The following is a 27,713-nucleotide window of genomic DNA, read 5'->3' as shown; positions in this document are numbered from 1 at the left end:
CTCTCGCTCTCTTTGCTTGACAACACACTCACTGACGTCACTCACTTTTACGCTCGTGCAATGCATGATGCATGATTCGCGGGCTAAATGTTCAAATTTGTAAAATGCAGAAAGACGTGCCCCGGATCGTGAAGTTCGCCTACGCGAATTTTGCTTCTAATGCTGTAAAAAGCATCGCTAATTGTTGTGTTTGTAGTTAAAAGACTGGTACAACCTCAAACTTTAACAGACACCTGTCACGTATGCAAACAGAAAAGTAAGTAAAATGCTTTCCATTGCCTAACGTTTGCTTTTTTTTTTAAATATTACTGACTAATGTATATATAACAAAGAGAAGAAGCTAGGGTTAATGTATGTCTGGTTCAGATTACATCATTTTTGTCTGTTGATAACTTAAAAAGAGTAACTAAACCCTAATCCAAGTTTATTTAGTTACTGATCTGTAAGAATGATGGTTTATTAATGCTGTTCATTGATTTTGATGTACGTTTGGATATAAAGTGTTTCAATACTACAATATATGGTGTAAAAACGTCTGAGTGCTGCCCTCTTCAGGTTGAACGGTGGCTACTGCAGTTGAATTTTCCTATTTGATGTTGGGTCCAAAAAATGACTCCTACTATGGAAAATAAATTGTTTTTTTAAGAAAATCATTTCAGGATGTTTTCTTAATAGACTTCAATGCCAACTCAGTTGTTTGTTCTTATTTCCTCAAAAAACAAAATGCAGCATGATTACAAATTAAATTTGTAAATTTTCTACGCTAGTTCTCAATCACAAGTTTACAACAATGGAAGTACACAAATGCTTTTGATGACTTCGTAAAGTTACAAAGTGTGTTCCAAAGTGTATGTCAAATCAGTAAATAAACTTTCTTTGGAATCGTGACAGTGGTGTCATTTTTGTTTAATGTAGAACCTTTTTAATACATTTTATCAGTTTTTTGAAGGTCCCAAAGTGGAGACATGTAGGCACTCTCAGACTCGAATACAGGACTTGAGACTCGACTCAGACTCGAACACTGGGGACTTGAGACTCGACTCGGACTCGAACTCTGGTAATGGTGACTCGACTTGGACTCGACTCGGACTCTTCTTTGGTGACTCGGACTTGGACTCGGACTCGAACACTGGGACTCGAGACTCGACTCGGACTCGACAGTTGGTGACTCGACTACAACACTGGTTAATGGTTTTTTAAAGCAACTGCAAACTTTACAGTCCTTACAGATTTTCAATAATTTTGTGTAATGCTTTTTCAGTGCACTACACTAATAATAATTCATTTGCATTGATCAATCTGCTGTGACAGAAGTGGAGAATGGAAATGTTACATTAGTGCCCATAGTAACATAATATGTCATTAATCATTTGGCTCAAAAAAATGATAGCTCAGGAAAGTAGCTGCAAAAGGCCCATTTTTAAAGAAAAAGACCAATTATAGATCAAATGTATAGGACAAGTTAAAGTTTCTGGCTCAATATTGACAATGTATTTACACTAGGGCTGTCAATAGATTAAAAAAATTAATCTAGATTAATCGCATGATTTCATGAGTTAACTGCGATTAATCGCAAATTAATCGCACATTTTTATCCATTCTAAATTTACCCTAATTTAACACTTCTCAGGTTTTTAATATTCTAATCATATATACATATATAGATGCTTTATGCAAATGTATGTTAACAACAGCCTGTTTACATTTTAACAGAATCACCAGCCATTGTTTTGTATATGAATTTTCCTTTCAGAAGATTTTTCTTTCTCCATTTTTGTTTGCTGCTGCATCATTTGTGACCTGTGCTGGCAAGTTGAGTCTGAATTAGCAAATTTAAAAAAAAATAGTTGTTCATATTTTGACATGCATGATTTGTTGAAATATAACAAAATATGACAGAACTACACGTGTTTGAAGTTGAAAGAGTCAAATTACCACAAACATTTCCACATCCATACATTATATTACCACATCAATACCTTAAAATCACTGGTAAAACTAAAAGATTTAGCACACACAAAGCAAAAACATCATCAATGTATGTTCAACTTTTGTTTGATTGACATTGAGACAGACTGCTTAAAATCTAAGTGATCTAATATAATGTTACACATCAGATAGTTTTACCCAACAGTTAACCAAACATTTACTTAAAACATAACAGATTATAGAGCCTACCTGCGTGAATTCTTATCAAAACAGATATTTGTAAAACTGTAATTTTTGTGTAGATGTCTATATATCCGGGTCGCGCACTCGCGCGTCTGTGTGCACGCGCTTCAGATATCAGTCAGTCAGCGTGAGAGGATCGCTTTTGAGTCTTGTCGCTCTTAATAACTCTTTAACATTAATCAGGTACCGAACTTTATCTCTCTTAATGACTCTTTTAACATCAAGTAAGTCCTGCAGTCTATTTTCTAAGTCATGCATAAAAGCGAAACCAAAATGAATTGAGACGCATCTTTGTATTAGATTAAGCATTAGGAGGACGGTAACGTTACACCTCTCAGACGTATAAATAAAGATCATATCAGATGTCCAACGAGCATTTAGAGCATTGGATTTGGTTGACGATTTGCTTAATGTTCTTATATTTCTATGAAAACCTTTTACTCATTTAGAGAGAGTCACATTTGTCTGCGTCTCTGTTCATTCAACTATGGGCTGGACCAAGGGTCAAACAGAAATTGCGCGTTGCGTTAATCTCCGTTAATAAAATTAGTGGCGTTAAAATGAATTTGCGTTACGCGTTAATTTTGACAGCCCTAATTTACACACACATTTATTATAAATTGAGATCTCATATTATCTAATAAGTAAAAGAGAGCGATGAGTTTGTTTTGAATTGATGTGTAAATGTACTTTATTGTAACATTCAGTAACTGATTGAATTGTAACTTGTGTTTAATTCATGCATCCACTGATATTTGGAGATATATTAATAATAAACATATGTATGTGTATAGTATTCAGTCCAATCACAAACAACAATCCATTTTATTAAAAAATATTTTATTTTCAAAAAGAAAACAGACAGAGATAGACAGCAATTGATATTTGCATCTGTAAATGTAATAAAAGTGCTTTAACATTATAATATAGCACTGAATATGTGCTGCTGAACGCTCATCATAAGTGCACGCATGCGCAGACGTCCTCTGAAGATAAATATCATTAACTAAAATAAACCCTGAAACAGAGTAACAGCGAAGTTGTGTGTGTGTGTTTGTTTAAAGCTGAATTCATGAATTCATCATTGATATGAACATGTAGTGAATTATAAGTTATCAAGAGATAGTGAGATAATGTTTTGTGTGTGTTGCTTGTTCTTGACTCACTCCTCCCGCGGTTCATCTCCAGAGTTAAAGCTGATCTCTCTTTTATAAATCTGATCAAACTAAAGACTCTTCAGGATGAAATATTAATCTATAAATACTCAAGAATAACGCGAGATGAACAGAAACACTGTGTGTTCAATAAATCTCAGTTCATTCAGAGCATCACTGGATGTTTATCATTTTAAATGACTTTAATAAAACAGTGACTTTATAAAGTAACATTTGTAATTAAATAACTTACCTCTGAAACAGATGAATAAAATGTTGTGCTGCTTTATAGGTCACCTCCTTTATGTGGCCATCAAGATCCCTGAATGCAGTGTGATAAAGAAAACAATGTGAATCATGTGCTATATACAAACATTAACAGTTAACAGCTCGTATACAGATCTCTCTTCAGATGTTTTCACCTTTAGATATTAAATAAAAGATTATTTACTGTGTTTATTCAAAACAAACTCTTCAGAAATGATTTATGTATTCATAAGTCGTCCACGTCATAACCAATAAACTTCAATGTTTTCTTATGATAATAAAAATAAGTGGTTTTTTTATAAGTTATTGCTGCAGTCAGAAATCTCTCATATATTATACGTCATAAGCTGTAGAGAGACGTTTAAAAACCTTTTTGATCTTTTAACCTCGTAATCAGATTGTTAGAAGATGTAAAGACCTTGTATTGATTTTAAGTTAGTTAACTGTTTGAACTCATCTGTGATCTGTCTGTTTAGTGTTACTAAAGGAGTTAAAGGAGAACAGAGAAACTTTAGTGAAGTTTCTCTCTCAGTGATTTCAACCTAACTTGGTTCTTTGTCTTATTAGGTTTACAGTAAGTTTGGCTGTAAGTGCTTTCTAGTGGATGATGGAAATGTTGGTAAAACCTGATCATGATTTTTGCTCTTTTCATTTGATGCGGCTGATAATCGCATTACATTTAAGTTTGACACAATAAATGAACATAATGAATGCGTCACAAACAATCTTTGTAATTCTTGTTTTCTGTACTACTCTACTCTGTTTAATATCAAAATATTTTTATTTATTTTCTGCTCGGGGTTTGAGGAGGTCAGGTTGGGTCTCTTCTTCTTCTTCTTTTTTTTTTTTAAAGTAACTTATGAAGTCTGGGTCTCTTGGCGTCTGATACCATGCCTTCAGATGCTTCCTGCAAATAAAACCAACAGAGATTTAAGACATCAAATAACTTTTTTAATTGAATTTGTTTTGTTCAGGGCTCTGGTATAAATCTACCTGTGAAGTGGATGGAGCGGGACGCTTAACAGCACGACGTTTAGGAAGAGACGCGGGAGGAGACACTTGCCGGATTGGCCGACTGTTATTAGTTGAAGGTCTATAAACATATAAAAGTACTGTGAGAATTCAAACATTCAAGCACTAAAACATCTCAAATAAAAAACTAAATGTAATATAACAAAGGTTAAGGCTGAAATAAAGACTTACTGAGAAACTGAAGAACAGTCGGCCACGGCAGTGTCTGCTTTATTTTGCTGTAAATAAAACAATGAAAGATTTAATAAATGAAATGAAATTCTCAATGAAATTGTGACTAATAACATTTAAGTCTTTGGTTAAATCTACCTGAGTGGATGATGGCGTCTGGGCCGGAGGCGGCGTGACCTCAGTCGACAGCCCATTTAGCCTCTCCCTCTTCGGCGTCGGCTCCATCTCATCCGGATCATCCTGAAGATTAAATACACGTATATTAAAACAAATTAAAATGATCATTAAGTTCTGCTAAAGCCTTTAGTTTTAATCTACCTGTGAAGACGCCGGACGCTTGACAGCACGACGCTGAGGAGGTGAGGCGGGAGGAGATGCTCGTCTGTGAGGAGGTGAAAGTCTACACATACAAATAAAGATACTGTAAGAACTGTTTCTGATAACATTTAACTTTACTGTAAAAAAATGTAAAAACACAGCTAAACATAATACTAGACTGGTTAGAGATGAATTTAAAGAGATTTTGATAAACTTACTGGGCCTGAGGTGGCGTGACATCAGTCAACAGCCCGTGAGGAGATGAATGTCTATAAATACATATAAATATATTGTTAAGAACTGTTTCTGTAAACATTTGTGCAAATAAAAAATGTAAAGTCTAAAACAGACAGACTATGATAAACTTACTGAGCTTTAATATCGGTATTGCACAGCCTGGGCCTCTTTGGCGTCGGCTCCATCTCATCCGGATCATCCTGAAGATTAAATACACGTATATTAAAACAAATTAAAATGATCATTGAGTTCTGCTAAAGACTTCCGTTTTAATCTACCTGTGAAGACGCCGGACGCTTAGGAGCACGACGCTTTGTAGGTGAGGCGGGAGGAGACACTAGCCGGATTGGCCGACTGTTATTAGTTGAAGGTCTATAAACACATATAAAAGTACTGTGAGAATTCAAACATTCAAGCGCTAAAATATCTCAAATTAAAAACTAAATGTAATATAACAAAGGTTAATGCTGAAATAAAGACTTACTGAGAAACTGAAGAACAGTCGGCCACGGCAGTGTCTGCTTTATTTTGCTGTAAATAAAACAATCAAAGATTTAATAAAAGAAATGAAATTCTCAATTTAATTGTCACAAATAACATTTAGGACATTGGTTAAATCTACCTGAGCGGACGATGGTGTCTGGGCCGGAGGCATCGGCTTCATCTCATCCTGAAGATTAAATACACGTATATTAAAACAAATTAAAATGAATATTGAGTTCTGCTGAAGGCTTCGGTTTAAATCTACCTGTGACGGAGGAGGCGGACACTTAAAAGCGCGACACTGTGGAGGTGAGGCGGGAGGAGGCGCTTGTCTGTGAGGAGGTGAAAGTCTACACATACAAATAAAGATACTGTAAGAACGGTTTCTGATAACATTTAACTTTACTGTAAAAAATAAAGTATGTAATATATAAGCATTAATCATTTTAATATAAGTAATACTAGACTGGTTACAGATGAATTTAGAGAGATTTTGATAAACTTACATGGCCTGAGGTGGCGTGACCTCCGCCAACAGCCTGTGAGGAGATGAATGTCTATAAATACATATAAATATATTGTTAAGAACTGTTTCTGTAAACATTTGTGCAAATAAAAAATGTAAAGTCTAAAACAGACAGACTATGATAAACTTACCCGGCTTTAATATCAGTTTCTGTGAGACAGAGTCTGGCCATTATTGATGTCAGCTCCATCTCATTACTTTGCTGTAATTTTAGATTTAAAACACATTTATTAAAACAAATTAAAATTAACACAAGTTCTGCTGAAGACTAATTTACATGAACCAATTTAACATTAAAATAGACACTAATAATGTTCACAATCTACCTGAGAGGATGAAGACGGCTGGGGCTGAGGCGGCGTCTGGGGCTGAGGAGGCGTTTGGGGCTGAGGAGGCGTTTGGGGCTGAGGAGGCGTCTGCGGAGACGCAACCGGAGCGGTTGACCCATCCGGAGGTGAAGGTCTAACACACATTTAAATATATTGTTAAAGGAACACGCCCACATTTTGGGAATTTAGCTTATTCACCGTATCCCCCAGAGTTAGATAAGTCCATACATACCTCTCTCATCTCCGTGCGTGCTGTAACTCTGTCTGACGCAGCCCCCGCTAGCTTAGCTTAGCACAAAGACTGGAAATGCATGGCTCCAGCTAGTATACTGCTCCCAATAAGTGACAAAATAACGCGATCATTTTCCTATTTATGTGTTGTGATTTGTATAGTCAAACCGTGTACAAATAACAAGGTGATATGAGACACAGCGATCTTTTAACAGTATACATACTGAGAACTATATTCTCTGAAGACGAAGCACTGCCGCATGGGCGAAGTGATCTGCTCGCAGCACACGAGAAGCCCCTGGTGAGGAGCAGAGAGTTCGGTCAGAATTGTGCAAATCACTCCGCCCATGCGGCAGTGCTTCGTCTTCAGAGAATATAGTTCTCAGTATGTATACTGTTAAAAGATCGCTGTGTCTCATATCACCTTGTTATTTGTACACGGTTTGACTATACAAATCACAACACATAAATAGGAAAATGATCGCGTTATTTTGTCACTTATTGGGAGCAGTATACTAGCTGGAGCCATGCATTTCCAGTCTTTGTGCTAAGCTAAGCTAGCGGGGGCTGCGTCAGACAGAGTTACAGCACGCACGGAGATGAGAGAGGTATGTATGGACTTATCTAACTCTGGGGGATACGGTGAATAAGCTAAATTCCCAAAATGTGGGCGTGTTCCTTTAAGAACTGTTTCTGTAAACATTTGTGCAAATAAAAAATGTAAAGTCTAAAACAGACAGACTATGATAAACTTACTGAGGTTTAATATCAATTTCCGTGAGACAGAGTCTGGCCATTATTGATGTCAGCTCCATCTCATTACTTTGCTGTAATTTTAGATTTAAAACACATTTATTAAAACAAATTAAAATTAACAGAAGTTCTGCTAAAGACTAATTTACATGAAACTACTTTATCATTAAAATTGGCACTAATAAAGTTCACAATCTACCTGATAGGACGAAGACGGCTGGGGCTGAGGAGGCGTTTGGGGCTGAGGAGGTGCAACCGGAGCGGTTGACCCATCTGGAGGTGGAGGTCTAAAAACACATTTAAATATATTGTTAAGAACTGTTTCTTCAAATATTTGAGCAATAAAATATTAAGTTTACTGAAGAAGATTTAAAAACAAAGCTAAAGGTAATACTAGACTGGTTAAAGATGAATTTAGAGAAACTTTTATAAACTTACGGAGATGGTAAACTAGTCTCCACCTCCATATCCTCCACCTCATCTGCACTAGTTTGCTGTAAGTAAAACAATTAGAGATTTAAAACATTTACATGAAACTACTTTTTCTTTCACTTTTTCATTAATATTAAAACTAATAATGTTCACAACCTACCTGAGAGGATGGTGGCGTTTGGGGCTGAGGAGGCGTTTGGGGCTGAGGAGGCGTATGTGGCTGAGGAGATGCAACCGGAGCGGTTGACCCATCTGGAGATGGAGGTCTAAAAACACATTTAAATATATTGTTAAGAACGGTTTCTGCAAACATTCAAACAATAAAATATTAAGTTTACTGAAGAAGACCTAAAAACAAAGCTAAAGGTAATACTAGACTGGTTACATTTAGAGAAACTTTTATAAACTTACAGAGATGGTAAACTAGTCTCCACCTCCATGTCCTCCACCTTGTCTGCACTAGTTTGCTGTAAGTAAAACAATTAGATTTAAAACATTTACAGGAAACTACTTTTTCATTGATATTGGCACTAATAATGTTCACAATCTACCTGAGAGGACGAAGACGGCTGTGGCTGAGGAGGCGTTTGGGGCTGAGGAGGCGTCTGCGGAGACGCAACCTGAACAGTTGACCCATCAGGAGGTGAAGGTCTAAAAACACATTTATATATATTGTTAAGAACTGTTTCTGCAAACATTCAAACAATAAAATATTAAGTTTACTGTTAAAGATTTAAAAACACAGCTAAAGGTAATACTAGACTGGTTAGAAATGAATTTAGAGAAACTTTTATAAACTTACGGAGCTGGTAAACTAGCCTCCACCTCCATGTCCTCCACCTCATCAGCTTTATTTTGCTGTAAGTAAAACAATCAGATTTAAAACATTTACATGAAACTTCTTTATCATTAATATTGACACTAATAATGTTCACAATCTACCTGAGAGGATGGAGGCGTTTGGGGCTGAGGAGGCGTTTGGGGCTGAGGAGGTGCAACCGGAGCGGTTGACCGATCCGGAGGTGAAGGTCTAAAAACACATTTATATATATTGTTAAGAATTGTTTCTTCAAACATTTGAGCAATAAAATATTAAGTTTACTGAAGAAGATTTAAAAATAAAGCTAAAGGTAATACTATACTGGTTAGAAATGAATTTAGAGAAACTTTTATTAACTTACGGAGCTGGTAAACTAGTCTCCACCTCCATATCCTCCACCTCATCTGCACTAGTTTGCTGTAAGTAAAACAATTAGAGATTTAAAACATTTACATGAAACTACTTTTTCAATAAAATTGGCACTAATAATGTTCACAATCTACCTGAGAGGATGGAGGCGTTTGGGGCCGAGGAGGTGCAACCGGAGCGGTTGACCCATCAGGAGGTGAAGGTCTAAAAACACATTTATATATATTGTTAAGAACTGTTTCTGCAAATATTTAAACAATAAAATATTAAGTTTACTGTTAAAAACTTAAAAACATAAACATAATACTAGATTGGTTACAGATGAACTTAGAGAGACTTTGATAAACTTACGGAGATGGTAAACTAGTCTCCACCTTCTTATCCTCCACCTTGTCTGCACTAGTTTGCTGTAAGTAAAACAATAAAAGGTTTAAAACATTTACATGAAACTACTTTTTCATTATTATTAACACCAATTATGTTCACAATCTACCTGAGAGGATGGAGGCGTCTGGGGCTGAGGTGTCTCAACTGGAGCAGTCGATCCATCTGGAGGTGAAGGTCTAAAAACACATTTAAATATTGTTAAGAACTGTTTCTGCAAACATTTACCAGCAGCTAATTGTAATATTATAATAGTAACAGATCAAATTTGACACAATTTGTTAAACGTACTGAGACACAATAGGGGAGGGTAGAACCACTGCTGGAGGGTCAGCAGGAGCAGGTGCAGGAGGTGGCGAGGGAAGGATCACTGCTGGAGGGTCAGCAGGAGCAGGTGCAGGAGGTGGCGAGGGAAGGAGCACTGCTGGAGGGTCAGCAGGAACAGGTGCAGGAGGTGGCGAGGGAAGGAGCACTGCTGGAGGGTCAGCAGGAGCAGGTGCAGGAGGTGGTGAGGGAAGGATCACTGCTGGAGGGTCAGCAGGAGCAGGGGCAGCAGCAGGTACAACCTCATCAGATTCATCCTCCGAAGAGAGGTCTGAATCATAAAGATCCTCGAGGACCCATGAAGAAAGTTGGCACTTCATGCCTACAAAAATCATGGGATACCTAGGAACGCATAGGAAAAACTGTGAGTACCGTTTCTGCAATGATTGTAGTGCTTAAGAAATTGCTGTTTATTTTTGCATACAGACAAAACTAACATATTGTAACTAAACCTATAAGAAATGGGAGAATATATTTGTCCAAACTGAATACATTAATAAGATTCTCTTTAAGCGCAGCATCAATCTGAAATGTATGACTTCTAATGTACTGATTCGCTTTTGTTATCATCATTGTTTGCCAACTGAAAAACATTCTTGACAGATGTGGCAGGAGAAAGATCTTCATACCTCTTTATGAACCTGTAAAGGTGAATCAATTTCTGGGGCGAACTCTCTTCTCTACGCAGGCGGAGCATCTCCCGGTCCAAAGTCTTCCTCACGAGACTACATGCCTCCTCAGAGGTCAGGGCAAAGTCCACCAATGTTCGCCCTACCTTAAATCTGCATGGGAGAAAAATTATCATTGTAAACTATCTCGGCTCTCTAACAATTAATTAGGCATCTGATCAGCGTGACTTAATCGCTGGATGTCAAAACACAAAAATGTTACTGCAACAAAACAACTGAAGATCTGTGAGTCCTTACCGGAATTCTGCAGAAACATAACCACATCCGAAGAAACGGACCACATCAAAGACTAAAATCTCCGCCCTCGCCTTGAGATCTTTAGTCTCGTGGTCCTTGATGTTCTCCTAGAAATCATCATCATCATCAGTTAGGTTATGTGTTAGTTACTGTTTAACACTCTGGCTGGTATTGAAATGTGATGTTTTACTTTAGTGATTACGTTAATTCCTCTCTATAAAAACTCTCTGAAAATGAGACAAACAGACAGAATCTCACCTGATGTGTGCCGCCTGCACTTGTGGATGGTGGTGTGGTGGTCTCCTTACGAGATGCACTGAAGTCCACCGTGTACCAGAGGTGTTTCCCCTCTGGAAAACCTTCTGAGAGTAAAGCAAAGAGGTTAAATTAAAAAACTTGATGACAACAAAATTATTTTCCCAAATATACTAAATCAAGTGCGTCCACACCTTTCACGGGGGCCGGTGGCTTCATTTCCTCTCTGGAGACCACCTCACCGATCCACGGCAGAGACAGCACTGGTTCCATGCTGAGGGGCTCAACCCCACTCCAGTCATCAACAACAGAGGAACTCCTGATCCGACAAATATATCAAAACAATAAGTCAGGTTAGACACATGACATCTATTACAAAGAGTTTGTATGCTGTGTAAGTCTTATGTTACCCTTCAGTAAGAGAGCTGGTGACAGAGCCTGAACCAGACACTGGAGAAAGCGCATGATCAGATGAAGACGCCTCCTCTTCAGTGTCTTCAACCTTGACCATGGCCTTCTCCTCTGGACCTGTATGTGAAAAGAACAGATAAGAATTAAGGATTCAAGGATCATCTTTTAATCCAGCATATCATCCAGGATTGACAATCTGAGATTCAGTGTCATATGGTGGTGAAGGACAGCAAAACACTTCGAAACTTCAAATAATTATTATTTTCAAGAAATATAAATTAACTGCAAAAAATAATGATCAGGTTACACATGGTAATAGTATTAATCATTAAAAAGTCCTTTGGCTAATAGTGTCTCTATCTCTCACACATTTCACTCAGTGTTTTTTGTTTGAACATCAGTCACAGATATTGTTGGACAGATTACAGGTGAAAATGTCTGAACTTACAGGCTTCCTCTGCTGTTGATAACGCAGGAGATGGGGGAGCGGCAGCTCGATCAGCTGGTGTCAATTCAGACATCACAGAGCTGAGAGCATCGCCCTAGAAATCACATCATCATCAGTTAGGTTATGTGTTAGTTACTGTTAATAACTCGGGCTGGTATTGAAATGTGATGTTTTAATTTAGCGATTACATAATTCCTCTAGAGTCTCTATAAAATCTCTCTGAAGATGAGATAAGCAGACAGAATCTCACCTGATGTGTGTCGGCTGCCTGAGTGGAGGATGGTGGTGTAGTCTCCTCATGAGCGACATGAAGGTCCACCGTGTCCCCTAGGTCTTTCCAAACTGGAAAACCTTATGGGAACAAAGCAAAGAGGTTAAATTAAACAACTTGATGACAAGAAAATAATTTTCACAAATATACTAAATCAAGTGCGTTCACACCTTTCGTGGGAGCTGGTGGCTTCATGTCCTCTATGGGGACCACCTCACCGACCCAAGGCAGAGACAGCACTGGTGCCATGCTAAGGGGCTCAACCTCACTCCAGTCGGCAACAACAGAGGAACTCCTGACAGATATATCAAAACAATAAATCAGTAAATTAGAGCTAAAAAATTAAATCTTGCAAATGGACACGTGAGTACAGAAAGAGTCTTTATGCTGTGTAAGTCTTATGTTACCCTTCAGTAAGAGAGCTGGTGACAGAGCCTGAACCAGACACTGGAGAAAGCACATGATCAGGAGAAGACTCTGACGCCTCCTCCTCAGTGTCTTCAACCTCGACCATGGCCTTCTCCTCTGGACCTGTAAGAGAAAAGAACAGATAAGAATTAAGGATCATCCTTTAATCCAACATATCATCCAGGATTGTCAATCTGAGATTCAGTGTCATATGGTGAAGGACAGCAAAACACTTCAAAACTTCAAATAATTATTATTTTAAAAAAATTAACTGCAAAAAATAATGATCAGGTTACACATGGGAATAGTATTAATCATTAAAAAGTCCTTTGGGTAACGGTGTCTCTCTATCTCTCACACATTTCACTCAGTGTTTTTTGTTTGAACATCAGTCACAGATATTGTTGGACAGATTACAGGTGAAAATGTCTGAACTTACAGGCTTCCTCTGCTGTTGATAACGCAGGAGATGGGGGAGCGGCGGCTCGATCAGCTGGTGTCAATTCAGACATCACAGAGCTGAGAGCATCGCCCTAGAAATCACATCATCATCAGTTAGGTTATGTGTTAGTTACTGTTAATAACTCGGGCTGGTATTGAAATGTGATGTTTTACTTTTGTGATTACATAATTCCTCTCTATAAAAACTCTCTGAAGATGAGACAAGCAGACAGAATCTCACCTGATGTGTGTCGGCTGCCTGAGTGGAGGATGGTGGTGTGGTCTCCTCATGAGCGACATGAAGGTCCACCGTGTCCCCTAGGTCTTTCCAAACTGGAAAACCTTATGGGAACAAAGCAAAGAGGTTAAATTAAACAACTTGATGACAACAAAATGATGTTCACAAATATACTAAATCAAGCGCGTTCACACCTTTCGTGGGAGCTGGTGGCTTCATGTCCTCTATGGGGACCACCTCACCGACCCAAGGCAGCGACAGCACTGGTTGGATGCTGAGTGGAGGCTCGTCGTCCACAACAGAGGAACTCCTGATCCGACAAATATATCAAAACAATAAGTCAGGTTAGACACATGACATCTATTACAAAGAGTTTGTATGCTGTGTAAGTCTTATGTTACCCTTCAGTAAGAGAGCTGGTGACAGAGCCTGAACCAGACACTGGAGAAAGCCCATGATCAGGAGAAGACTCTGACGCCTCCTCCTCAGTGTCTTCAACCTTGACCATGGCCTTCTCCTCTGGACCTGTATGTGAAAAGAACAGATAAGAATTAAGGATTCAAGGATCATCTATTAATCCAGCATATCATCCAGGTTTGTCAATCTGAGATTCAGTGTCATATGGTGGTGAAGGACAGCAAAACACTTTAAAACTTCAAATAATTATTAAAAAAAGTTAATTTACTGAAAATAAAGATCAGTATTCATAAGGGAATAGTAGTATTAATCATTAAAAAGTCCTTTGGCTAACAGTGTCTCTCTCTCACACATTTCACTTAGTGTTTTTTGTTTGTACATCAGTCACAGATATTGTTGGACTATTACAGAGGTGAATATGTATGAACTTACAGGCTTCCTCTGCTGTAGACAACGGCCTCACCGAAACCTCAGCATCCACTGTGTTACCCTCATGCGGACTGCCCGGTTCACTGAGCGCCTCCTCCTGTGACACAGGGACGGAGGGCTCAGTGAATTCAGGAGCAGATAGAGGTCTGCTGATTGTAACAACGGGCCGATTCTCCTTAACAAACAGGAGAGTCGACCCGTTATTCAAAGCAGAAGACAGCTCTTCCGCTGAAGGGAATCGTCGTGATCCTCTGTCAATAACAAAGACGGGAAACATGACGAACACCAAAAAAACAACAACGCAAAGACAAACAAACAACCAGGAAAAACACAGAAAATCGCCTTGGACTTGTGAACAAGAACCAAAACACGCCGAACTGAAAACCCACGAAATAATGAAGCGCGCGCTGACTTTTATAGCCTCTGAAACTTGACGTAATAATCACAGCATTAAAGCGTCACCGTACGAACATTAACCATTGTTAACTGTAGTTAAACCATGGAAACCATAAACACACACACACACATATATATTTTTCCCTAATATCATTTTTTATAATTGCTTTATGAATATCGGGAATTGTCTATCTTTTCTATATCAGATAAAAAGTCTTCAACAATAAAATTTTCTTCAGTCCAATAGTAAACACGGACATTAAAAGAAATAATATTTTGCATAAAGCGCCCGTTAGATATTTTGTTATAACATTTGAAAAGTAAATGATAACATCTTTTTAAATATTATCGTATTAATAATTTAATATTTACACGCCCTTTCAGTATTATTTGCTATTTGTGTTGACTTCAATAAATAAATCGCCATATATTTTGTTCGCAAAAAGGAATGTTTAATATTGTAGGCCTATTAGTGTGCTTGGTTTTAACATTAAATAAAAATTGGATTCTTATGAGTTTAAATGTAACATATTTTACGCCGGCAAATGTCCGTCTATGAATAGATTCTCGCATTTCATTCATTCAAACCGATTCAAACTGTTTTAGACATTACATTTGTTTTTATTATAGACAAATCAGTTTACAAACTTTAAAGATTAAAGTGTTTCGAAATTAATTAAGGTAGCAAACACACAGAGAAATATTGAAAGATTTAAACGAATATCATTGTACATTTTAGTCTGAGCTTTTAAAAAGAATAATTAAGATTTAGGTAAAATTGTCACCAGCTATGCATTTAAATAACTGTAAAAATTTTGTAAATGACATACGTGTAATAATATGTACATTACACCTCATTTAATGCTTGTTTATTATGACTTTCGATTTAAAACTTTACACAAATTAACATTTTAAAAAATATATCTTGTGATAATACAAGCGCACACAAAAGATTAAAAAACATAAAAAAGCATGAACAGAATCAACGAGTAACGTACATTTGTACTTACATTTAAAAAAAGAATTAAAATACACTTATACATATTTCAAGCTCTACAACCCGCAATTAATACAAGTAAACAATATAAAAAATAATTACATTAAAACCACAAAAGAAAATAATATAGCCTACTAATAAAATAATAAAAGTGATAAGAAGTAAATATATAAATAAATTAAGAGGGATTGTTATTAAACAGTTAATTTAGTGTAACGTGTAGGCTTCATGTTTTCTGTATTTTCTATTTCACAAAAAGAAATAATTTTTTTTATGTCCGTCGGAGCCGATGAAGTTATTATTGGGCAGCGCTCCGACATGTGGTGCTTTCGCACTTTCGGCGACCCCTCTCTCCTCCATGTCCTCTCCTCTATCACTGTTTAAATAAAAAGTAAAATGGGCAAAAATATAAACAAAAAGAGATTATCCTTAATATTGTTTTGGTAAACTTTAATTCAGATCACTATTCCTCGTACTAAACATGAACCTTAAGAAATTGTGTAAGTTTTGTGCGATATTGTCTCCTGAACAGACATCATAGCAGTCTCACATAGCTGCCTGCAGAATTTAGTGACGCCATAGTTTGTAAACCAATTAGAAATCCGGGAGCAAAAAGTATTTGAAGGCTGAAGGTGATGTGACGGTTAATGATTTAATAAATTTCATTAGATACATTACTTTAATATTTATTATTTATTAAATATATTATATATTAAATTAAATAATTAAATAAATGTTTAATTTAAACGATGTGCTTTGTACATTTACTTAAAAGTTTATCAATAGCTTTTCAGTGTCTAATGTCATTATTCGCATCTGTTTCAAGTTTAAGTTGCATGATTAATAAGAAATGGTTAAATAAATAATTGACACAATATTGACGCACATTGACATATAATACGCTGTGGTCTTTCACAAATTTACAAATCCAGTTTAATCTAAATTAATTATTGTTTTAAGTCTAGTGACAATTATTGGTGTTGATGTAATTTGTGAATTTTTGTTTAAGAGAGATGCAGTTGAGTGCGCGTGTATGTCATCTTCTCGCGATACTATCTGTGTACTTCAACCCATTCCTAAAATGGTGGCGTGTGCAAAAGCAAACGTCAAATAGAAATCGAGCTTATCTCAGAAAATCTTATAAAAATATTAAAACTGCAAATAACACTTAAAACAAAAGTGAGACACACGCTTTCAGGTTTTATCTCAGGCCAGGTTCCCAGCGGGCACCTTGACGTCAATTTGACATCAACAAATAGTCAAGATTTTGACCACCATGTATGACGTGCATGAATATGCATATTTTCATTATATTTTGTAATTATTTCCTTGTGGTTGTAAAGAGGCCCAACAAAGGTATCAAACTGACATGTTTTTTGTGGTCTCTATATCTCAGGTCAATATCATTGACATTAAATTGATGTTGATTTGATGTCAGGAAATAAGATGTCAAATTGACGTTAAATTTATGTCAAAACAATGTCTGAAAAAGTATATTTATTATTCATTGTAAATCAATGCGACTCATGTTTAACATCTTGAAAGTTGTAATGGGGAGAGTTAAAAATGTAATAAACACGTGCAAATAAACTATTATTGTTTTTTATTATTATTATATTTTCATCACAGTGTCTAAAATATAACATTTTAAATATAAATTTGAAAAATACCATTAATAATAAAATAACATCAAGACGTTTATATGTTTCATTCATACAAGTCAGTTTGGAATGTTTGATCCTGACTAAAAAGGTAGCGAAGTAATCTCGCGAGATTACACGAGACTGGAGAGTTTAACGGCTGTCTGCCTGATCTGCGAGAAAGTGCATTAAGATATCAAGTCATTAAGTCAATGTTTAAAACGCGTAACATTATTTTATTCACATATAAAAGGTTGTATGACAAAAAGCACGATGCAAATTCATTGTTTTTTTTCTGTTAGTTGTGAACGTATCCGTTATAATGGTTGATTAGCTATTCCACGGGATGTTCCCGCCGAAATTGGACTAAGGTTACATTTATATGATTGTAATATAAATATTAATCAATTAATATGATATCTGGTGTTATCAACTTAACCACTTGGTTGTTTATTGCTTCAGAAAAGCACCAAGTTATAAATGTAAGGGCTTTTTGTACAACTGTTCGGTAGAAAAGCGTTGATATCGTAGTTCAGTCAGTTTATCCGAGAGGTTTTACAGGCGCCACAGACACCTCTGTCAGAGTCATTTGTAAAGAGGAGCAGCACAGCAGCTGAATGAGTGCGGTCAGTTAATTAATGCTGCTTGCTTAATTTCGTGTTACTGATTAAGTGTTTATACTTAAAGTTAGATGATATGTTGGTGTTTTATGGCTCGCGGATTTGCAATAACTGCATTTATCAGGCAATCACACGTTACGTCACACGCTTATGCTTGTACCAGCGGTCGCTCGCGCTGTATCCGTGATTTAAAGCAGAGAATAGACTCTGAACTCCTTTGTAAGAAAAAGTCAAGCAGTGTAAGTTTTTGGCATGTGCTATTTGAATTGAAATGAAGTGTAATGGTGTTATTTTGCTTACTTCTCTTGATGAATAATTAGCACGTTTAATGGAACTTGAAAATATTAGTTATATATAAATGTGCTCTTGTTTTCAGTGTATTTTTATAAATCTTTTGTAATGTCTTTGTTATCAGAGCCCTTCAAATTAAACATAGTGATGGTGATCTTGTCAATGCTGAGATTTTAATGCATCAACAGCCATTACATCTGTCTGGATCAGGTAATGTTGTGACATGTTAACCCTGATATTTTACAGTATATACTTAAATGCATTATGCAAGTGTATGCATTACATTCTGATAAAGGTCATCATTTATAGAATTATCTTTTACTATTGCACTAATTTTACTTTTTTATATGTTGTCAGGATTGAACAAGAAACAGACAGCAAGGGTTGTCAGGTCAGAAACGTGATGACACACAAACATATGAAACTTCACAGGTGAGCTTTTTAAAAACACCTGCTACTTGTTTCTCAGTACTGGTTTATCATTGTCATTAGGAAAATATAAGAAAATAATTCAGTATGCAATGGTCACTGTTCAGCACAGCACTTAATTTCTTCTGTATGTCACTATTCCCTCTATAGTACATGTTTCAGACCCTTCGTTTTCAATAGACAGACACAGAAGTTAATTCATAGTTCAGAGTGGATGTTGATGCAAGTTTTAAAGAGGCTTCATATTGACAGACAAAATGGATCTTTGTGGTTGTGTACATAACAGCATTTATTTCTGTCTTATCTTTATTATGGCTGTGACAGTATTTTACCACCGCCATGGTAATGCACCAATTCACCACTGTGGTGCGGTGGTTTATATAATGTGTTTGTGTGAGGGGGGAGGTATATATCTTTTTTATATATATATTGAAAATAAAAAATGTAAACAAAGATCATATATGATGTTTCTTAACAAACGTGTGTGTTCATAGGCGGCAATTTCTTTTTCCACCGGTGGGTGCTCATCACAACCTCCAGCTTTACTGGACGCCAGGTGCTCTGGAGCGCTCAAAAGCTTTGAAGAGGTGGAAAGCAGTGCAGTCATGTTTTCGTGTGATTTTAGATGCGAATTGTAAAGTTAAAGGTAATGTTTTTTCTGTGTTTTTGATTGTGTTCATGTTTTGAGTGTAAAAAACAATATTTTTCACACAATTTACTGTATAGCGCTGTTTTCACTGTCCTCAAAACGGGCTGATGTCTTCCTTGTTCTATGAAGTCCCTCCTTCAGAATTATGTAACGAGTTCTGCTTGTGTAGTTTGTTTAGTGTGTTTCGACAGCAGCTTAGCTTAGCCAGAGCTAGGGCTGCACGATTAATGGCACGTGACTGTCACGCGCATCTCGTCAGCAAAGCCGGCCTCCTGACAAGCAATAAATCGCCACCAGCCGCTCTCAGACGGAGCGCCATCCACCACACAGAGCCATAGTTCACTGACAAAAGGGGAAATAAATATCGCATTCATAATCGGCAATGATTTCCCCTTTTGTCAGTAAACCACGGGTCTGTGCAGCAAATGGCGCTCCACATGAAAGCAGCTGATGGTGATTTATTACTTATCAAGGGACTTTACTGACGAAATGCGCGTGACAATCGTGTGTAATTAATTGTGCAGCCAGAGCCATTTGAGCTTAGCTGACGCCTGACATGTTCCTGTGGGCAGAGGTTAGTCAAAGCTCATCATTCAACTTGGAAGTAGAGGGCTGTAGTACAAACTGGCCGTTCGCTGTAGGATTTTGTCACAGGTGGGAGCGGAGCGGAGCGCCCCTGTCGCGGGTCATGCTCCTCCTTCTGTTTCCACCCCGAGGACGTCCCAAAATGCCCCAATGACCAAACAGACAAGAGGAATAAAATGTAACAGTCTTTATTTAATTAAAAACAGGGAAAAGGGGAAGGGTTCTAAAAATGGTGAGCTTTCTGGAACTGAGGGAACAGTGATCCGAGTCACTTCTGACTCTTCACGTGGACTGCAGGTAAGTCTTCCTGACTTTCCCTCTCTCTTCGTCTCCACGTGAACTACAGGTAAGTCTTCCCGGCTTCCTCTCTTTGCGTCTCACAGGTGAACTACAAGTGAACGTTTCTAGCCTCTTTTCCTGAGCTCAGAAGGATAGATACAGGTAAGTACACTGGTAAGCAGGTAAGTACACTGGGCTTGCAGCTTCGGGCGTACAGGGAGGTATATAGGTGAGTACACTGGTAAGTGGCTTTGGGCGTACAGGGAGGTATGCAGGTGAGTACACTGGTAAGTAGCTTTGGGCGTATAGGGAGGTATGCAGGTGAGTACACTGGTAAGTAGCTTCGGGCGTACAAGGAGGTCTACAGGTGAGTACACTGGTGAGTAGCTCTAGGCGTAGAGGGAGGTATACAGGTGCGTACACTGGTAAGTAGCTTTGGGCGTACACAGGGGAGTATACAGGTGGGTACACTGGTAGGTAGCTTTGGGCATACACAGGGGAGTATACAGGTAAGTACACTGGGCTTTTAGCTTTTAGGCATACAGGGAGGTATACAGGTGGGTACACTGGTAAGTAGCTTTGCAACTTGAACTTACTGGCAAGGGAATGGGCGGATGTACAAGGCTTATCCTTCTTGACACTCTGGTGGTTGGAGCAGACGTATAGGCACACAACGACTTCTAGTCTTCCTCTCTCGAACAGACTTATGACAACCACTTAGGCGCCGACTTCAGGGCATAGGATAACACAATCCCACGATGACACAGAGCCCTTGGCTCAGACCTGTAGGCTGGCAGCAAAGACACACAATCTCTTCGACAATAACAATACTTCAAGGAACATGCAAGGAGGATTACACCACCTCTTAGCTTCAAGCAGGAAAGGGGCAGATGGAGGCACCGGGTGAGGCGGATTGTTGTTTAGACAAACGCACCCACTAGATGGGGTCACAGAGGTAGGTAGATGGAGGTGGGGGGGTCATACGGTACAGCGTGCTACAAGAGCGGGGCCAGCCACTTCACCTCAACTTTCTTTCAGACAACCAGGCAGAAGATATGGACATAGATTGACATCTGGAAACACTCGACACGTGTATAGTTATACACAACAACAGTAAGTACACTTTTTCCCCACCACAAATAGATAGATACAAGCTCTCCCTCTGCAGATGTCGAACACAATGTTCACAGCCCAGCCTTACTTGCTACAGTCGAGGTGCCACCACAGGCGTGGGAGGAGTTGAATCTGTCCCAGTCGTATAGGAATAAAAGACAGCTGTCCAGTGCCACCACTCTGCTCTTCGGAAACAGGTCTCTTTCTTCAGCCTGGGAAGTGATCGCTGACAACACTGACAATACACAGCACTCCAAAAATCCAAGTGTACACTCTCACAAAATAATCACCCACCGCACTCCACGCACTCACGGTGATGAAGGTCAGGGTCACCCGTTGGGCCGTGTTCAGAGTCCTGTATCGTTCGATGAATAAGGCAGAAGACAACCATATGTAAACGTCAAGGCCACGACTACTTGAGCCCTTCCCTTCCTTCGCCGACTCCAATGTGTCAATGAATTTTCACAACAAGCTGGGGGCTAACACACTCAATCAGGGAACAAAGACAAACTAAGAGGACAGTATGGTTAATATTGCAAGTGACAGAGTGATAACAAGACAAACTCCACGTATCGCACTGTTCCTTTAACTCCTTCTTCCCTTTTTCCTTACAGATGTCCCAACCATCCAGGGCCTTGTTTATGCAGACTCCTCCATCCTTTCGACATATAAGATTTCTTCAACATACACAGTAGAATCAACAGCGCATCACTGCAGTATATATGAGTTCAGCACTTATCTCCGTCTTTATTTCAGCCCAATTCTCCTGTCTTGATTTCGCCCAGCCTACAAATCCACACAAAAGATGTCTCTCCAAACACACCATAGACCTCCGCTTCACACACAGCGATCGACGGAAAACGAGCACCCGCTTCGCTCTTCCGCGAACGCCGGAACAAACGTGGCTTTTCACTCCTTCGTTGAAGGCTACTTTTCATCTGCCATTGGCTTCCTTCATCCAGATGCTCGTCTTTACTCTTCGTTTCATTTTTCCGGCTTGCCCTCACCCGCCCCCTTTCACAACAATCCAGCGGGCTCCCAAAGCGAACTTGTGGAACAACTGCTCTCCTTCAGTTTCTTTCACGCCCTTTTTATGGGCCTCCTCTCCTCTTCAAAGCCCAATCATCGATCGCCACACTTGCTTAACACACCTGATCCTTCTAATCCTCGATTTGTTTGCCCGGAGTTGGCCGGAACCGACCTGGTGTTTCATTAAAATTCATGCGGGCTGAAGGATCTTCGCCCTTTTCGTTCCGCCGATAAAAGTCACTCCATTACAGTTTGAAAGGGGAATATATTGCTTGGCAGTGAACTTAAGAGCATAAATAATACCTTAGCTCAAACAGCAAGATTACACACTAACTAAAGTTGCGATCAGGGAAAACCGTACCTTTAATGTGAATAAACTGAGCATATGTGCTTTGCCATTTTGCTGGGTGCTAGAGCCGAGCTTCTGAGCACCCACGGGATTGGCGCCTATGTGTGTGTTTATTGTAGCACTTCAAACCATGAAACAAAAAGTGAGAAACCTTATTGGGGTTATAATGTTTCCAGCAGCACTAAAAACATGTTCTGATGGTGTACGGGTAGCGCAGATTGATACTTTTTCACAACCTTGAGTGACCAAGAAAGAATATTTTGCCTTTGTTCTTCTCGAAAGCTAGCGGTTCATCACTGATATCAGTTGCAAATAGCGCTCTAACTCTGAATCTCCTGGCTGTTTGCGTTCACACAAACTTGAAGATATCTCGCTGGGGGAGATTGTACTTTATATTTTTTCATAGTTTGTGACGTGCACGCAACCGCAGGGCTCTCCTGATTTTGCCAAGTGGTTGATGTCCTCAGGGCAACATTATGTTGACCTTGGGACAACATTTCAATCAACCAATCAGATTTCAGAAATAAGTTTAAAGTTTGTTTTAAGTTTAAGCTTACAACCAGGACTAGCTGTTTCTAGACCATTGTTTTTCACTTATCATGTCCATCTGATTTTAGGGTTTGGTTAGGGTTGGGGTTTGAGGTGGGTTTAGGTTTTATTTAGCAAATTGTTGTCCTTGAGTCAACACAATATGTTGCCCTGAGGACATCAACCACTTGGCAAAATCAGTTCAAGCCAACCGCAGGCCGCACTTTACCATATGTATTATGGCTCTAATCATCACTTTTAAAATGATGGCTATGTCCATGAGTTATACAATTAAAGTTACCACTAACCACTGTAATCCACCACCAAGCTACCATGTTGTAATGGAACCTTACAATATATTTTGTACTTGTTTTGGATTGTATTCAGATCAAATTCTAGTTATCCTAATAATTAAGATGCAGTGTTTTGTATTTCACAATTTATGTTAAAAGGGGCTATGACTTGTTTTTTTATTTTATTATGTGTTTTATTGTAGGCAGATCACTGTGCAACTTGGTGAAGTCACGTGTCTTTCCAGATGCCAAAATCTTTACCCCTCAAAAAGTAATTAAATAATAATGGTGTCCCGTGACAAAAAATGGAAACATTCTTTATTTTTAATAGTTGTACTTGGGCCAGTTTTTTGTATGTTTCTGTACTAATGAAATATGTTTTTTTAAGGACTTTATTATATGCCATGATAGCCAAGATGAGCCTGAAGAGGAGATTTGGGAAGATGCTGTTTCATAAGTCTTTGTTTTGCAAGATTATCTGTGGTAAGTTTGTAAAATGTGTATTAAAAATAGGACAAGAACATCTCCTAATCAAACATTTTTGATCAGGTAGCGGTGTCTGCCAACGTGATGCCTTGCTGGTCTGGTTTGAGTTTGAAGTCTCTCACAGACAGTCCAGAAGGTCTGGAGTCCATCTTAGCTTTCATTGGTAAGTGACTGCATGACTGCACAAGAGGCTGTTTGACCCACACATAAGGCAAACAGTCAATGTTTGCTTTGTTTAGCATCTAAATTTGGGGCGGTAAAAATATAAAGTCAATATCACCCAAGTATTCAGACCCTTTACTCTGTACTTAGTTAACGCACCTTTTGAAGCAGCAGTTACAGCCTCAGGTCTTTTTGGGTAGGATGCAGCAAACTTTACAACACCTGGATTTGTTTGGAACCAACCCGTTCAGAAGCACCATTCACCTCCATAGTATTCTTTTATCCTGCTATGGAAGTCAATGGTGCTTCTTGTCAGTTTGGTTACAGACATTCCTCAAAATATCTTTGTGTTCATCAGAACCCTTTAAAGGACAAGTTCGGTATTTTACACCTAAAGCCCTGTTTTCAGATTGTTTATGATGAAATGGAACAGTTTTGACTGAAATTTCAACACATGCGGCTGCCCCGAGAATCCTCAGGTGCTCCTGTTGTTTCACCTCCCACCTCTACAATGTGTACACAGGTGCACAGGAACAACCCCTCCCAAAATGCATTAAACTTTAATTTACAAAGACGTGAAACTCTTCGAGTGGTCAGGGGTGTTCACTGATATGCTCACACAAAAATCACTGCGAAAGATGCTTTCCAACAGGTGTTTTAGCATTCGTTGTAAACTTGTGGACCTATTTTTTTCAAACGCCTCACACCTGTACATTCTTCCAGTTGGTGGCGATAATCCACCTTTGCCAATTGCAACAATATAAACAAAGTTCCCGCCGCGGAGTAATACCGTAACTCACAGCCACATCTAATACAAGTCAATGGAGTTGGACAAAAACTACGATAAAACCTGTTGGAATTTTGCAGCGATTTTTGTGTGAGCATATCAGTGAACACCCCTGACCACTCGGTGAGTTTCACGTCTTTGTAAACAAAAGTTTAATGCATTTTAGGAAGGATTGTTCCTGTGCACCTTTATACACATTATAGAGGTGGGAGGTGATACAAGAAACACCCGAAAATTCACGAGCCAGCATCATATGTCCAAATTCAGTCAAAACCGTTCTGTTTTATCATAAACAATCTGAAAACAGGGCTTTAAGTGTAAAATACCAAACTTGTACTTTAAGGTGTAGAAACATCAAGACCAATAGGAGACACCTGAGCTAAATTTCAGGTATTGTTGCAAAGGGTCTGAAATATGTATAATGTAAAAATGATGTTTGCAAACGTTTCAAGAAATCAATTTATGAGGAAAAATGTAAACAATTGCAGTATCATGCAACAACATAACAAAATTGAAAAGTGAAGGGGTCTTAATACTTTCTGAATGCACCGTAGATTATCTTAATTAAAGCTCATTGTCACATTTGTAAACACAACAGCTTTCTTCCTTCATCAGACAGCTATGCTATGTTTCTAGTCAGACCATTAAAGAACACATATCTTGCCTTAATATGCAATATCTTTTTTATACATGGGCTAAAAAAAACAGCATTTTTGACAATGACATAACAACATGTGGTTTGTTTTTCCTCTTTAGATGCTGTCATCATATTGTTAGTGCATGAGCCAGAATGGATGGGTGGTGGTGGCCATAAGAAGACTGTCAACTAAACCAACAACAAAATTCATATTTGCAGTAGTAAATAAAATGACTTTTAAACATGTTTTTGTTTTTGTATTTTATGATTTTATTCTAGATTTGGAATATTCCACTTTTGCTCTACTACGTGGTAACTGTTTGTAAGAGTGTGTTTTTATCCATAAAAGATACATTTCAATGGTGAATCAATGTTGAAATGCCGGCTGGGATATCAAAATAGCATTAAAATGACATCAACATTGTAACATCCTGATGTCAAATAGATGTAGAATTGACATCAAAATGACATCAGCAGAGGTCAAAATCTTGACATCAAATTGACATCAACACTTTGACGTCAAAATGACTTTCATTTTTGACCTATTCTGTGACGTAATTTTGACGTCGATGTTTGATGTCAAATTGATGTTAAATTGACATCAAATGCCCGCTGGGTTGTTAAGTCAGTGGATAGCCGGGAAATATTTTGCCCAGAGACAACCATCCATGTGTCAGACACACTTTAAAAAACCAAAAATAAATGCTCACAGCATAAATAGTTAACTACGAAACTATTCATTCACAATTATTTAAACGTACCCGGCACAGGCCCGTGGGCGGGCCATAAGGGCGTAGGCCATCTATGGGTTTCTGTCCTTCATGTTCATATCTTGTTTTTTCATAATACACTGGAGTGGAAAGGATTAAATGAAATGCAGACGGACCGCATATTAATATGGACAATACTTACATATCATCTCAACACCAGTAAGTGTCCACTCTTTAAAATGCATCCCGCAATTTTAATCCAAAACAACGAAAAATAGGGACAAATCCCAAAAGATCCGCCTTTGTTTACATGCGCGCTTCTGGTTAGTATGATCGATCATGTTCATTTTCAATTAAAACAAATTTTCATTTTCAATGAAATATCGATTCTTGTAAAGTCATCTTTTTCTACTCCGTTATTTTCTTCCCCGAAAAAAATGACACCGCCTTTTTCTGTTTTGTCCAATCATGTAAGGTTTGAGAATTTAAAATGCCCAGGGAGAGCATCATTGGGTAAGCGAGCTGTCATTTAGCGTTCCTTGGGTGTTGACTGGATGAAGCCAAAATAAAGCCACCCAATGCCTAGCCAACAAAGTTTTGATTGATGGGGATAGTAACCAATCATAAACGATTACAAGGATTCAGTTTGATTGGTTTGTGTCGGTAAAATGTGCGTCTGCGCAGATCTGCGCAAACACACGTACGCTTGCGCAACCAAATGCTGTTATGCTAGCGGCTATGGCTAGTTATACAGAGCTTAAAGAAACGATAAGGTTTAGATATAAATATCTCCGTTTTGGATCGTCGATTGCAGATTACTTTTTTGTTTTGGAGAAGGTGATGAGGAGCACGAGCGAGGTGCAAAAAGACCAGACAGTATCAAAATAAAGACGCGTCACCAGAGATGCATTGAGCAGTGGAGCTGCTGCTCAGATACAGTAAGTTTGTCTTGTTATGTTCATCATGCATTTACAGTTTTTGTTTCATGTTTGCTGTTTTTGATTGTAAAATAAATGACTAAGACACTAGATTTACATGTGTTCATTTTTCCATGACATGTTATGTAAATGCACATGTTTATAGTGATTTGAATCTGATGGATAGAACAAAAAAACTAAAAACAAGAAAATAAGATATGTGGGAGAAATATGAGTATTATCAGCAATGCTGAGCATTATAAGCATACATTATATAGCAAACATAAGGCATTTGTAATTATATATATATATATATATATATATATATATATATATATATATATATATATATATATATATATATATATATATGTTCATGTATATTACATCATAGTTTCTAATACAAATAGTTGTATGTCTCTAACTTTTGACTCAAACTAAAATCTTTTTTTGCTGTGTGTGTTTTCTTCTCGTGATGTAAAAAGGGCTTCAGCTGACATAGATGAGGACTGCAATCTGGAGTCCATTCCTGAGCGACCACATTCAAAATAAACAAGTATTTTGTTATAA

General features: G+C 38.0%; 2 protein-coding genes and 1 long non-coding RNA gene across 3 annotated transcripts; 1 reads left to right on the top strand and 2 right to left on the bottom strand.

The window, feature by feature from the left end:
* Window positions 1-4,355: 4,355 nt before the first annotated feature.
* On the bottom strand, window positions 4,356-8,164 carry LOC129421324 (uncharacterized). Its single transcript, XM_073873707.1, has 17 exons — window positions 8,112-8,164; window positions 7,873-7,960; window positions 7,677-7,747; window positions 6,687-6,822; window positions 6,492-6,562; window positions 6,341-6,391; window positions 6,100-6,184; window positions 5,974-6,021; window positions 5,836-5,882; window positions 5,630-5,723; window positions 5,484-5,551; window positions 5,333-5,383; window positions 5,115-5,196; window positions 4,935-5,036; window positions 4,797-4,843; window positions 4,587-4,686; window positions 4,356-4,500 (listed from the first exon to the last, which is right to left on the bottom strand). The coding sequence occupies exons 1-17, from the start codon at window positions 8,138-8,140 to the stop codon at window positions 4,441-4,443; spliced, it is 1,230 nt and encodes a 409-aa protein (XP_073729808.1). The 5' UTR covers window positions 8,141-8,164; the 3' UTR covers window positions 4,356-4,440.
* Window positions 8,165-8,232: 68 nt separating this feature from the next.
* LOC129431183 (uncharacterized) lies at window positions 8,233-11,496 on the bottom strand. The gene is made up of 14 exons (XM_073874744.1): window positions 11,378-11,496; window positions 11,187-11,290; window positions 10,929-11,035; window positions 10,632-10,784; window positions 9,970-10,344; window positions 9,788-9,857; window positions 9,646-9,701; window positions 9,429-9,498; window positions 9,287-9,342; window positions 9,048-9,135; window positions 8,908-8,963; window positions 8,657-8,756; window positions 8,517-8,572; window positions 8,233-8,371 (listed from the first exon to the last, which is right to left on the bottom strand). The coding sequence occupies exons 1-14, from the start codon at window positions 11,454-11,456 to the stop codon at window positions 8,245-8,247; spliced, it is 1,497 nt and encodes a 498-aa protein (XP_073730845.1). The 5' UTR covers window positions 11,457-11,496; the 3' UTR covers window positions 8,233-8,244.
* Window positions 11,497-26,833: 15,337 nt separating this feature from the next.
* LOC141369067 (uncharacterized) lies at window positions 26,834-27,713 on the top strand. The gene is made up of 2 exons (XR_012372611.1): window positions 26,834-27,164; window positions 27,629-27,713. It is a non-coding gene; the product is annotated as an uncharacterized lncRNA (long non-coding RNA).

Source organism: Misgurnus anguillicaudatus, chromosome 12 (assembly GCF_027580225.2).
Source record: "Misgurnus anguillicaudatus chromosome 12, ASM2758022v2, whole genome shotgun sequence".
Taxonomy (NCBI): Eukaryota; Metazoa; Chordata; class Actinopteri; order Cypriniformes; family Cobitidae; genus Misgurnus; species Misgurnus anguillicaudatus.
The sequence above is the reverse complement of the archived record's forward strand: the minus strand, read 5'-3'. Positions and strand labels throughout refer to the sequence as shown.